Consider the following 13,739-nt stretch of genomic DNA (forward strand, 5'->3'; position numbering starts at 1 on the left):
GTACTTAAGAAAAAAGAAAAAAAAAACAGTTAAGGAGTTCACGACTACGGAAGCCCAAATATGCCAAAAGAAAAATGTATAGAAACCACAAGATTAATGGATTGGAATATTTTTCTAATAACTTAAATTTAATGGTTGAGAGAACATCGCCTGATGCAGATGAAATGCAGTAATGTTTGGTAAACTGCAATCTACATTTAAAAAGTATAGAATAATGAAATAAACATGATTTTGTTAATTTTTACTTGTTTTTATGTCTACACATTTATTTAGGCATGTGCAAAAATCCATGTTGCATCTTGTGTCAAATACTGATATGTGATTAAAAAGTGATTAATTTAGATGAATAAATAACAAACCTCTAAATAATTAACTGGGGTAATCAAGTCATACCACTACTTTAAACCCTACTGTACAAATTAACACATATTTTTAAAATTTGTTAGGATGCCCTATTGAAACACAAGTTTGTTTTTTTTTTCAAGAATTTTCTGGCAGTTATTTCATTTTTCAACCTTTGCAGGGTGAATTGAAATTTTCTCTTTTTCATCGTGATGTATTTTGATGTTTTCCAGGAGCAGCCACTCACAAACCGGACGCTGTGGAGCCCGAGAAACAAACCGACCACACCGTCAAGATCGCAGGCGTCATCGCCGGCATCCTCCTCTTCGTCATCATCTTCCTCGGAGTGGTGCTCCTCATGAAGAAAAGGTAAGCTTTCCTTCTTACTCGCTGAAATAAGACTTGGTTAGTACTTCCTGTTTTGACCGATTCTGTACGTTTCTCCCTCACATGGTAGCGTTGTCAGCGTCAGATTAAATAATTAATTTGATTATGTTGATACGCCCCATTAAGACTGTTTACAGCCATGAGATACAGTCTGCCATGAAAAATTAATCCTTTTGCACTAATGCGCAGCGCTTCAGTGACACTGGAATGGGAATAGGAGGTTGGTGGTGAAGCGGGGAGGAGATAAGAAAGAAAAAAAGATGAAAGGTTCAAAAGGAAAAAACAAGCCATGGTCGAGTAGCTGAAGGCGAAGTTTACATTAGCTCTGGACCCCATGCTGGAAAGAAATCCTCAGTACATATCCGACCAATCAGGAGGGCGAAAGCTCGGCAAATACCCCCCCTCACTTTGTCCACTTCAGATACAACAATGTCAGAGTCCTCTGCAGCAGAAGCTCCTCTCATCAGGTAGAAAATAGTTCCTCAGTGAAACTTTGTGTACTTAACTGTCAGCTTGCTTTGAATTAAAAAGTAAAGGTCAGCGCCGTAAACGGAGCGGGAAGGTATACTTGTGTTCCATCTTTATTTCTGACACTAATAAGAAATTCATTTTCCTCATCCGTGTCTGTTATAGCACAGGATCAGTGGGTGGGTGTGAAAAATCAGCTCGCAGTAATGGAATTGTTTTCAATTAGCCTTAATCAAACCGGAGATGGAGATGACTTCATTGGTTGAGTTTTGTGTAATTTGCTGTTAGCAGCCGGGGATGAGAGTTGTGTTTAGACATCCAGACGACTCATTAAGTTTGCACCTCGGAGGTCAGATATGATCAGTTTTATACTTCATACGAGGAAAAGTTCTCCGTCACGTGTCATACTCCAGTTAAATTAAATTAAAGCTGCGACTGAACTGTACTTTAATTTACCAAACTGAGGTGCCTCTTCGCAAAGCATGACATGACTCCAAGCGATCACCTTTGCCCTCATGTTCACTAGTTTACCTCCACGTATGCCACCATATCTGATTTTGTTTCATTTTTTCAAACATTAATATATTTTTACTTTTTCTTTCCTTTTCATTCCATCCCCTCCCCCTCCTCCACTGCTTAAATCCTACCACCACCCCAATCGGCAGAAGAACCTATCACTCCTACACTTACTACCTGTAAGTAACCACTTTGTGTAATGTTAGTGCCATGCTTCTCACCCACACGCTGTGTCCCATGCATGCAAACAGCCATGTCATCCTCCTCGCGCCCAGAGCTATTACAGAGGCCCAACTGTAATCTCTGCCGGGAGGAGCGGGGGACGCCGCAGCGACGAGCACATCGCACTGTATGTCACATTGGCACGGCTTCTGATGAAAAACACACACACAAACACACGCACACACACAGCTCAAACCTGACGCCAAGATGTTCCTACAGACAGAATTCCTGCTCGACTTTAAAGGAGTTTGTTTATCGAATGATGAACTTAAAATGCCTTAATGATTGTACGCCTGCCAAACCCATCCGCAGCGAAAAATCAATGCAGGAGCTGCTGCTGCATTTTTACTGAGTGTGAATTTTTCATTTGCCTCCGATGATTTCATCTCTGTTGACTTGTCAAAGTTAGCTTCTTTCTTTCTTTTTTTTTTTGAAGTGCATCTCTGCACTCTCAATGATTTCCACACTCAAATGCAGCACTTGACATATTTACGCTAAAACTCAAGCATGAGCTCACGCTGCTCATCCGGCTCCATGTGCATGTGATCATCTCGGGGTTTTCTCCACCTAAATCATCCTCCCTGTTTTTCTAAATCCACCTCCTCCCTTTTCTTCCCGAGCATGATTCTCCTGCACGTCCATCCCGATGTTGATTCCCCCTGGTGATGTTGGAGTTGTGTCTTAAGCTGACGTGATCACAGAACAGCCTCCTTTCTATTTAGCTGTCTCCAACATCATGAAACAATAGCCGCAGCGCCCGCTTTAGTCGCTCTTAATAGAAGAGATGATTTGAAATCACACCTCTGAATGGTAAAGGAGCTTATTCTGCAGCGCTGCAGCTCACAGGCTCTCACGCTGTAAGGTCTTTGTGACGGATGCCGACTAATCTGTCTTGAGATGGCTGTGATCAGAGGACAGAATGGAGGCTGCCGCACATCAAAGAACATCTCAGAATACACCTGGAGATAATACCACTCTGCGTGTCACTCATATTAGATCAGGAAGAGCCCGGGTGACTCGGAGGAGCGGTGGCATAAAAGCTGAGCGCGCACGCTGGCCGAGCCGAGCGAGGAAAGAGGGAAACAATCAAAATATCACTTTGTGGTTTTTGTGCTTTCAAGTGTGACATGCCAACACGGATTCTTACAAAAAGAGAAGCATGTCGCACAGAAACAGCAGATGCTTAAGCCAATTTGTTGTCGTTTGTCCTCATTCTTTAAAGTATTTATCTTAGCATTCATGCTAACAGGAAACTACATTTAGAGGCATGTCTCTGTTGATTGACAGCCAATTTAGAGGTTTAAGGAAGTCGCTTCTGACACTCACGTTTCTAAAAGAGAAATACCTGCATGTGAATGTTTTGACTCCTCTATAAAGCTAACAATATAAAATACAGGTGAGACAGAGCGCGGGATTAATGATCCCCTTTGGGAAATGCACCACGACAGCAGGAAAATGCTAACAGCTAGCGACACGCTGATGAAACATTGGAATAAATACAACCTGAGGTTTTTTGTTTTTTTTTCTCTTTTCCTCGTCTGATGCTGTTTGTTGTGAATGTTTGGAGCTCATTATTTTGTCTGCAGGAGAAACACAGAATGAATTACATATGATTTTCACTCTGTCACATTTTCCTGGAGAGCATCAGTGAGAGTTCACTCAGGGCTAAATTTACCAGGTGTTAACCAGTCGGACTCGGCTGAGGAGCTGTTACTGGTGTTGTGCCTTATTTAACAAAAGCTAAATAGGCATGTCTGTGTCTTTTCTTATGTGTGGCAGAAGTTGCTAGTTAGCATTAGCTCCTCACAGTAAAAAGGTTCCTATGCATGGAAAGAGCCTTTCAGCGTGGAGCTAGCATGTTCTTTCCATGCAGACTTTAGCTTTCTTCTGCTTCCTTCCACAGTCCAAAAACACAGACTCTAAATTGCCCGAAAGTTTGTAGCACGCATGTAGGGTTGTCTACTCCTACGTGTTAGCCCTGTGACTGGCTGGTGATCTGTTCAGGGGTACCCCAACTAGGTGCCCTGGGAATAGCTCAAGCGGTTAGCAACCCTGAAAGGGAAAAAAGACAGATGACTGGACCATGCACTGCTAAAAATGTTTTTTAAATCTTACCAAGTGTTTTGTTTTACAAGTAAAATTGTCTTGTTAACTGGATATGAGCCACGTTTAACTGAACAGTCTCCAAAAATGTCTTGTTTCAAGTCAATTAGGACAAAAATGAGGTCCGAATTGCTTGTAACGAGTAAAAAAAAATCTGGTAATGCTCTTGCTTAAAACGAAAATAATGTCTTAATGCAAGGTTAGGGTTAGTTACAAGCAATTCAGATCTCATTTTTGACTATAAATAACTTAAAATAAAACAATTTTCTGGACTGGTCAGGTAAATGTGTCTCATATTAAGTCTAAAAAGACATTTCCTACTGAAAATAAGACAAAATCACTCGATAAGATTTAATTTTTTTCCAGTGTTAAAGCTAACCAGGATGACCCTCATTTGCAGCTTGAGCCTGCCAGTGCAGAGATGCAAAAATTTACAATGATTTTGTTCCTACTGGCACCAAAGGCAAAGAAATCCCCTCTAGCATCTGTTTTAATCATAAACTGTTTACTAATGGACGTAGTCTCTTTGAAGCCAACTGTCTGTTTCTGAAACAGACTTTTGAAGCAGATCGGCTGTCGCTGCCATATTGGAAGTGGCAATGGCTACTAGTAGAAGTATAGGGCGACCGCCAGTGATCTAAGCTGTGCCTCTGATTGGGTGAGTTCAGGATATTAATATCCTCTGATCTACCAAGTGACGTTAATAGGTTAATTTCTGCTTTATAACCAGCTTTTTTTTTGACTTGGTGTGTTTGTGACTTCCTGTACTTCCGGAGCCAGCCTCAAGGGGACATTCAAGAAACTACAGATTTTAGCACTTCAGCATTGTCTTATATTCTTAGACCAGAGGTTACTTCTTGGTTCCAAAGCAACATTTTTTTTTTTTTATAGCTCACCAAAAATAAATGGCACCTTTGAAAAAATTAAAGTCTGTTGATGTGGATGGCCTAGTGGGCTAGGTATCCAAAGCCCCCAAAAATAACCTAGAAGAAAGAAAAAGCTAAAGTCTTCAGAATATATACAACAGAGTTATGCCTGGATTTGCATATTTAGGGACAAAGGCCAAAATACACCACCGTTGCCTCTCCGGTTTACCTCCACAACATTGGATCTGAGACATCCCCATTCAAGTCAATGTGTCTTGTTCCAGCTGCTTCTCAGATCCAGCAGGTTAGAGCCCCCCAGACCAGATACTTAAGACTCCCATGACTTCTCCAGATGCAAGGATGCATCAATTTGCACAGAGCAGATGGAGTGAAGTTATGGGCTCACACCAAATTAAAGAAATCTGTTGATTTTCAAAGTGAAACAAACTGTTTTAAAATAGCTTTACAATAACAACAAACCAAGAAAATGAGTGAAGTCAAACCAGGAAGAAAGTATAGACCTGGACACGGCTCAGGGCCAATCTCAGCTTCAACTTTTCACCTGCTTTAAGGCTGAGTTGGAGGTCAGATTGAGCATTCGTCCACTGTTACTTCCTCTTTTCGGAAACCAATGGGTGATGTCTGTGAGCCTATGAGTCCATGATCTCCTAGTTGGAGTTTTCTTTAAGACCCAGAGAGCCATTAATCCTTTTATCCCCACAAACATGAGATAAGCCCAGTTCTGGGTGTATGCTAATATCTTGCACATACTCCACGTTCATCTTGTCGAGTTTATTAAGAACTGCATTCTGGAGACGCTCTCCTGCTCACTGAGGTGCTCATCTGCACTTTTGATGACAGCCTGCTCGCCAGCTCTAAGATTACAACACCTCTATGATTGATGAACCCCATTAATGCTCTCATGCATTCATCAAAGTCTTAGAAAGCAGGAGAACATCCTGCAGTCGCCAAAATATGCACTTTAGGTCCGCTGCCAGAGGTGACTGCGGGGGCTCACGTGCAGCCCCACATCAGTCAGCGCGCTCATTACACATGCAGTTACATGTGTGATCAAATATATGGCTCTTCTTTAATCAGGTGGCCTCGCTGGCCGCTGTGCCTGCTGCTGCTGGGGACATGAAGCAGATCAATTGGCAGAGGGCAAAGGGTGGTGATTGGTTCTTTTTTCCCCAGAGAGTTTGGTGGATTCATCAAGCAGCAGGTGTGTCACTTTTTGACTCCTGGCAGGCTCCTCAAACCTTAGACATGGTCAGAAGTGTTGGTCTTCAATATAAGCAACACTTTTTATTTTTTATCCTGGCCAAAAATAAGAAAGAAATCCTATAACAGGACAAGAAGAGTTATCCTTAAAGTGAGAGGTACTGCGTTTTTCATGAGCTGATATCTTCTGATGCCACTATTGCAATATATTATTGGATAAAGTCACCTTTTTAGCAACTAGCAGCATCTTGTTTCGGTTTCTCCATTTGCTGTTTGTATATTTTAAATCAATATCACACCTGTCATATGCTTAAATTGAATATTCCTATCAGCTTGGATCAGGTTATTTAATCACAGATTTGAAGACCTGAGCCGGTATGCATGAACAGCCATTAGCAAGAAAAATGGACTGTGCTAAAAAAAAAGAATCGATTAGCGGTACGCGTGAGCCAGGTTAACAACCCAAAAGAGCGTTAAATTTAATGGACGTAAACCCACCATTACGGGCGCTAATTACGGGCAGGATTACAGCGCCTGTTTCATCGTTAAAAGAAGGACATCGCGTTTCAAAAATATTGAAAATATGAAAAATTAACAGATATGTGCTTGTTTTATAAAAATCTAATGGATGGAATAGATACAAGCTCTGAAAACTAAAAAACAGCATAAAACAAAAAAGAACTTACAACGGTACGCTCATGGTTACAAGGTTAAGAGAAAAGCAGCACAAATCCTCTTCATTCCTGCTATGCTAGCTTTCTGTAAGCAGGTATTGATCGTACTGACCTATTGGAAGCTGAACACCTCTGGCCGCACTGTCTTAACTGTGACTGCACAAACAAGCTGCCACGTAGCTGTAGATGAGTCCATTCATAATCAGCTGGCAAGCTTGAAACAATTTTTGGTACTCTTGTGTGGGCTAATGTGGTGATAGATATTAATTTGTTTGCTTGTAAAATCTAAAAGTTTTTCAATTCAACATATTTATTCTTCAATATTAAACCTTGAAATGTTGCGTTCATGTCCAGCATGGAAAATCGACTATGCTTCCACTCCCTCACAGTTACAAGGATGCATTTAGGTACCTAAACATGGTGCTGTTTGATTTTAAATGAATCAGTACCTGGTACTACAGATAGAATTGGTCAGTACCCATAAAAGTACCTGATTTGGTACCCATCCCTAGTCTTACTTAAGTGGCAACCTTCGGTCTAAGAATATGAGACAATGTGGAAGTGCTAAAATTAGCTGTTTCTTGAATGTCCGCTTGAGGCTGGCAAGGATGGGTACTGAATAAGGTACTTTCAAAGGTACCGACCGAATTCTGTCAAAAGTACCAAGTACTGATTCATGTAAAAATCAAAAAGTACCATGTTTAGGTACCTAAATGCATCCTTGTGACTGTGAGGGAGTGGGAGAGTAGGTTATTTTCCATGCTGGACATAAACACAGCATTGCAAGTTTATATACTGAAGACTAAATATGTGAAATTGAAAAAAATATATATTTTATTATTGAACAAATTGATATTTGCTATCACATAAACACAGAAATGTACAGAAAATTGATACCATTAAGTACCTGTTCCAATTGCCAGGTACCAGGCATCGGTACCGTATTGTTTCATATGTGAAAGGTACCCATCCCTAGGCTGTTTGATACTCTCTATTTACAGCCTGGTTCAAAAAGCGTCTCCTGTCTGAGACGGTAATTTTACTATCAGTGCACGCTGTATGAGGGGGATTTTTTTCTAACTCGGCCGTTCAGAGGATATTAAGATCGCAAGCTCACCCGATTAGAGGCACAGCTCAGGGTCACGTGACCGACAGGCGCCCTGTGGCTGTACGCGAAGCCCTTGCCACTACCAATATGGCTGCCATTGCCGATCTGCTTCATTTTCTGGGTTACGTTAGGGAGACTACGTCCATGTTTTATACAGTGTATGGTCTTACTACAGCCAGCCAGTGGAATTTTGTTTTTGTGGAGAAAAAACTTGACATGCTAGAAAAAACTGACCTCAATTTTGGAATCAGCATGACAATTTTAGTTTTAATCAGCATAAAAATCTGACTCAACAGAATTTTAATTTTCAAATGTTTCTGGGGAGTTTAATCCTATCCAAGCTGTCACTGAGCACAAGGCGTGGTAAACCCTGAGCAGGTCTTCATGCAGACACGTGCACACACTCACACCTACTGGCAATCCAGAGTGACCGATCAACTACATGTACATGTTTCTAGACTGCTTGAGGATGCAGGAGAGAACCCACACATGCACGGGAGAACATGCAAAGTCCACACATAAAGGCTCCTGCCAAGCCTGGAAATCAAACCAGAAACCCTGTTATTGAAAAGCAACAGGGCAAACCACCACACCACAATGCAGCCTCCACACTGCGGCTCCTCTATCAGGAATCCTGGACATGTGCGTTGGTCAGGTTGGAGCCACTTGGAGGCTGCAAGTCTGCCTGATTCAGCCACAGAAGCGCCGTTTACCACTCATCCAGACGAGCTAGTGAGCTTTAAACATCAAATCAAAACTGTTGCAAGCATCAAAATGTTTGGTTTCTGCATGATTGGTAGTCAGAATCAATATTCTACAGAAATCAGAAAAGCTCAGACTGAGAATGAGACGGGAGCTTCTTACTTTTTCTTTAACTCCTCAGACTGAATTTTAATATGCAAGAAAAACTGACCAAAAATATTCAGTATGGACGGCCGTGTTTTATTCCCATCTGGCAGGTGGTCACATAGAGTAAAAGATAAACATGATGAATGTAAACAGCGACTGGCCCAGTGAAAGACTAACATATGGTATTTATCAAACTGTGACAGTGTTGATGGAGGAGAGAAACAGACGTTAGTGTGGAAACTGTTGGTTATTTACTTTAAAATCTTCCTCAAACACAGAAAAGTTCCACTAATCATCTTCCTCTTCATTATCAGCGCTTCTGTAACCCGTTCAGGATCAGGCGGCCTGCTAAACGTAGCATGTATAACACAATGTGCTCAGGGCAAACACCTTCATTAAACCTTACAAGCCCAACATGCAGCGAGAATCACATTAATTGGTACAAGCCTTGCAGATTTTTTTTTTTTTTTTTGCACCCACAAGCTCTGAATGTTGATGAGGAAGGGGAGAAAGGAGGAAGAGCAGGGCGACGGAGCGATGGAGTTTTAACGGGAGCAGTTTTAAATGATGTGTCGTAGACGAAACCATCTGTCCGTCACAGTTTGACACCGAACACGGTCGATCGCTAAAGTACATGTAGGATGCGGTGTCAGGAAACGGAGCGTGCTGTTTGAGTTCTGGGAGAAGTCATGTAAACACAGAAGTTTAGTCTTTTGACAGTGACGTGCAGAGGAGAAAGTGAGGAGAACTTCTGTCTTGTTTTATAATAAAGTGCTTGATTTAAAAGACCCAGGCTGTCGAAACGTAACATCATTTTTATGCACAATAATGAACATTCAAGGTCTTTTATTCAAAACCCCAGATTGCAAGATGCTTTTTGTGTTTCTTTGCAATCTGTATTCTTACATTTAAACACAAATGATCACGCTTGAAGATGAGGACGCTCTTTATTTTGCGAGAAATGGTTTACAGGATCGATAAAGCAATCAAGCAAGCAGGTAAACGCTATTGTTCATCTCTGAATAGCGTCTGCATTTCTGTTATTTCTCAGCAAACAGAGAGAAAAATAAAATAGATGCGCGCTGGATGGACATGGTAGGATGTGCTAAAGGTGTCTGAAATGAGACACACTGCAAACAACTACAGAAATGCCCCCACTGGGTTAATCAAAGACGCTTCTGTTGCTCCTCTCAGCTGCATGTCAGTCACACACCCGTGCGCCGGGCATGTGTGTGCATCCTCTAATGAAGCTGTCTTTGTCCCAATGTCACAAGGTTTAGGCTGCTCCGGCGCTGAAATGAGGCCCGCCATGCTGAGCTGCTGAGCTGCTGAGCTCAAAGGTTTTGAAGCTCTCGTCTTAGAAGTTGCTGCAGCGTCACCTCCCACAGAACAGACGCGTGCACACACATACAAACTATGCAAGCTTGTGCGCTTATTTTTTTTGTTGTTGTCGCTGAATTCGTGGAGTTCGGAGCCGCTCTGCTCGCTGTGATCCCAGATATGCCGAGCCTGTCATGTGCCGAACTGCAGAAGATACCTCTAATGAGAGTTGCCTAATATAGTCACCTCCAGTGTTTGCTCCATCTTTACTTCTACAAACACCTCTGCCATCTGCCTGTGTCATCCTCCACATATGCACATTCACTGATCCTCTTTTATCATCCAGCTTCCCCTGCAGCAACGAGTCCCGTGCATTTTTTTGCAATCGCTCCCGGTGCAGCGAACTATCCAGGAATATGATAAACTAGACAATTTCCACGGACACTTTTATGTGTATACTTTTCTAGCTCTAAAACAATATGTCATGTATATTATAAACGTGGTACGAGCTTTTGGCAAATACCATCAAATAAACATGGGGTAGAGTTGCTCTTTGCAAAGCCCAAGACCCCAATCAGTTTATGAGAACATGTAAAAAGGTTTCGCACTCTAGGAGCTGAGATTTTAGGGCAAAATCTCAAAAGTTTATGATGCTTGAACCGTGAAATCTCAAAAACTGTGAGAGATATGTAAAAGTTAGGTCATGTGTGAATAGCTGAACGATCAGTGAATATTTTAAAGCAAAAATTGAGTCTCTAAGTGGAAGTATGCTGAAGTTTTAGCATCTCAAAGTTAGTGGAATTTTTCAGGGGGGAAGGGCTCAAGATTCCCATTTATTCCTTTTGAGACATTTTTCGCCGTTTTTTGCGAATAACTCGGTCAAAATTTCGGTAAATGAGAAAAAAAGTCATAGTACACTGATCCCGGGCAATCGGCACATTTTGATGTATAATTTGTGGGGGTTTTCTCAAAATCCTAGGAGTAGTAGCAAATCAAAATTTTGTCTGGACGATGAAGTTGAAAAAAAGACGCGGCTCTTCGAAGCCCGAGCCCCTAATGATCTATTTCATCAACATGCAAAAACACTCTACTGTACCCTTCCTTGCACGATCTCAGTCTGCACATCAGACCCTGTGATTCAGTCATCTATCATTAAATTCTCCCTCCTTACAAATGAGGAGAGAATAGCGTGCCAATTAATCTTCATCTAACACCCACGGTGCCTTGCAAACATCCGAGTATTGCTGGTGCTTTCCTCATTTTGGCACAAGCGTCCGTGCAGCCTCGTTTGTCTCCAACGCTGGTGCCTCTACTTTTCCACCAGGCCAGGAAAAGCGGAAATCCAAGTCTTAGCAGGAATAAGAACAGCGATACAGTATTAAGGCCTGGATTATCGCGCTTCCTAATAGTCTCCTCCGTGAGTGCACACAGCCGAGTCAGTTTGAATTTTGCCTGGGGTGCATCCAGCTCCCCACCCTCCCCTCCTCATTTCTTTTACAATATGAAGCCATAACAGGAAGGAAACAGACAGGATTGCCATTTTGTTCCCGGCTCTAATTGCAGATTAAAGACAAAAAGTGGGTCCGGCAGATGAAAATGTCACTACTTTGTCACTTTGCTTCCTGAAGAACGCATCCACTATTAGCCTCACGTCGGGGCCTTCAGAGCAAATGACTGTTTGAAGGCAGCGGGGGCTCATCGCCATATGGCACGAGACAGCGACAAAATTGAATAAACAGAGGAGATTTGCGAAAACAAAGCAGCAGGAGTGCGTCATTAGACAGCAGTTGTCCATGAGAGAGACTGCAGCTCAAACAGGCAGAGGGGGTCACACAGAGAGTAACAAAGTGCGAGGATCAGTGTGAGGGCTGCCGTAGTTAATTCTTACGCCGCTCGCTCCCCTCCAGCAGCAGAGCGGTGGCAGGCGGAGGAAAGAGCTGCGGTATGCTGCGGCTCGAGCTGTCATTAAACGCTCCTCTGTCGGGGAAGTGTGTGAGAGGTTTAACTCCTCTGAGTGGAAACGCGATACATAATTTATCACCACAGGGGAGATATTCTAATGCAAGCCGCTCCTTTCTTTGAGGGGTCAAAGGTCAGCTCCACAACGGCGTGCCTTCAGGGATTCAGAGAGGGGATCGTTAGCTGGGTCAGGATTTGGTCTAATGATTGAAAACTGGTCTGGAATCTAACTGTACTTTCACAATCAGGTGTGTCACTTTGTTACATTAAATTCAGAGTTAATACAAAGAGATTAACTGTCATTAAAGCCTGTTTAGGGATGGTACTTAAAGAGGGGTATATTGTTGGGTTTGTTAAGTCTTTATCCTGCCTCCAAAGTAACTTTACATGATTCACAGCTCAAAAAAATCCCCCTTTTCTCACACTGGTGTTGCCACTGTCTGACACACTTTGTGTTAACTGCTGTCTCTTTAAGGCTCCCTGCTCCACAAACCCCCTTCCCTCTTATTGGTCGTTCCTTTAAGGCCCATCAGGTGCAGGCCTTGCTGTTTGAGGCCCGTTCCTCCAATTAATCATGAGCCAGCAGCCATAGAGGTGCAAAAATCTACACACAGTTAGTCTAAACATCCAGCATCAATGTATGTTCATGTTTGAAATATGAGGAAACAGAATACCCCTTCTTTAAAGCCTGATTTTCCATTTATTCTGTTCCCATAAAAGGGGAAATAATCTCCAAGCAATCAGAAAAAGGGTTGAATTATGAGCCAACTTTAAAGCTGTGTGAATACAGACTGCATTAAACAGATACCCGTGGTAAGGCCAAAACTTTTTGGGCTCCCCCTGGTGGTTATCAGCAGAATAGGTCATAAAGTCTAAAATGGGACACAGGTCAGTCTCCAAAATTCAAAATTGAAAAGTGAACTTTTTTCAAACTTGGTTTCTGTCATATCTTTTAGTTCTTGTCATGATTATTTATGGGCAATTGTTCATATTTTGGAGAATTCAAGTTTTATTTATTACTCAATGTTAAAAAGATGTTTAATTGTTGACTGACAAATTGTAATAAAGCCTATGTAGTTTAGACTGAGTACATTGAAGAAGAAGAGTCAACTTCGTGGTCAAAGTCAAGTTTTGAAGATATTAGAGCTAGGTATCGGTACTCAATGGTACCAGCAGTGGTCAAGGATGTGTTTAGGTACCTACACATGGTACCGTTTGATTTTATGTGAATCAGTACTTGGTACTTCAGACGAATTTTGGTCGATACCTTTAAAAGTACTTCATTAGGTACCCACCCCTAAACAGAGTACGAATGAGTTTTTCTAAACCTAAGTGTCGTAGAAAAATGTTTGACATTCTTATGATTCTGAACTGAAGCCAGATTTTGTGTTGGTCCAAAAAACAACCATGAGTCCACCAAAAAGGTTTGGTGGACTTGTAGACTGGTAGACAGACTGAGCAGTTTGAGGTTATGGTGTATGTCATCCTCGCACTGGGCTGAATAACTAAGACACAGCTGGATTTCATCTGCATAAAATAAACAAAAACATTGTTGCTCTGAGTTTTTTCTCCACTCTCTGAGTGGAGAAAAAAGAGGGGACCGAGGATGTAGCCTTGAGGGACGCCATGTAACAGGTGGATGAACTTGCTTTGTTTACAGAGCTGCAGGAGGTTCATTCAGGGATATTTAGGGAGCTTCAGACC

The 13,739-nt window shown here is 42.0% G+C and overlaps 1 protein-coding gene across 6 annotated transcripts in view; it reads left to right on the plus strand.

Annotated features, from left to right (window-relative positions):
• LOC141803899 (receptor-type tyrosine-protein phosphatase mu) overlaps window positions 1-13,739 on the plus strand; it is a 251,406-nt gene that overhangs the window by 168,818 nt on the left and 68,849 nt on the right. For 4 of the 6 annotated variants that reach the window (XM_074687966.1, XM_074687965.1, XM_074687967.1 and 1 more), the window contains exons 15-16: window positions 576-711; window positions 1,863-1,892. In XM_074687966.1, the coding sequence (XP_074544067.1) occupies window positions 576-711; window positions 1,863-1,892 (166 nt within the window). The remainder of the gene's footprint in view (window positions 1-575; window positions 712-1,862; window positions 1,893-13,739) is intronic. The other 2 variants (XM_074687970.1, XM_074687971.1) reach the window with 1 other exon arrangement.

This window comes from Halichoeres trimaculatus, unplaced genomic scaffold (assembly GCF_033239565.1).
Source record: "Halichoeres trimaculatus isolate MK-OKI-2021-1 unplaced genomic scaffold, fHalTri1.1 fHalTri1_scaffold_15, whole genome shotgun sequence".
Taxonomy (NCBI): Eukaryota; Metazoa; Chordata; class Actinopteri; order Labriformes; family Labridae; genus Halichoeres; species Halichoeres trimaculatus.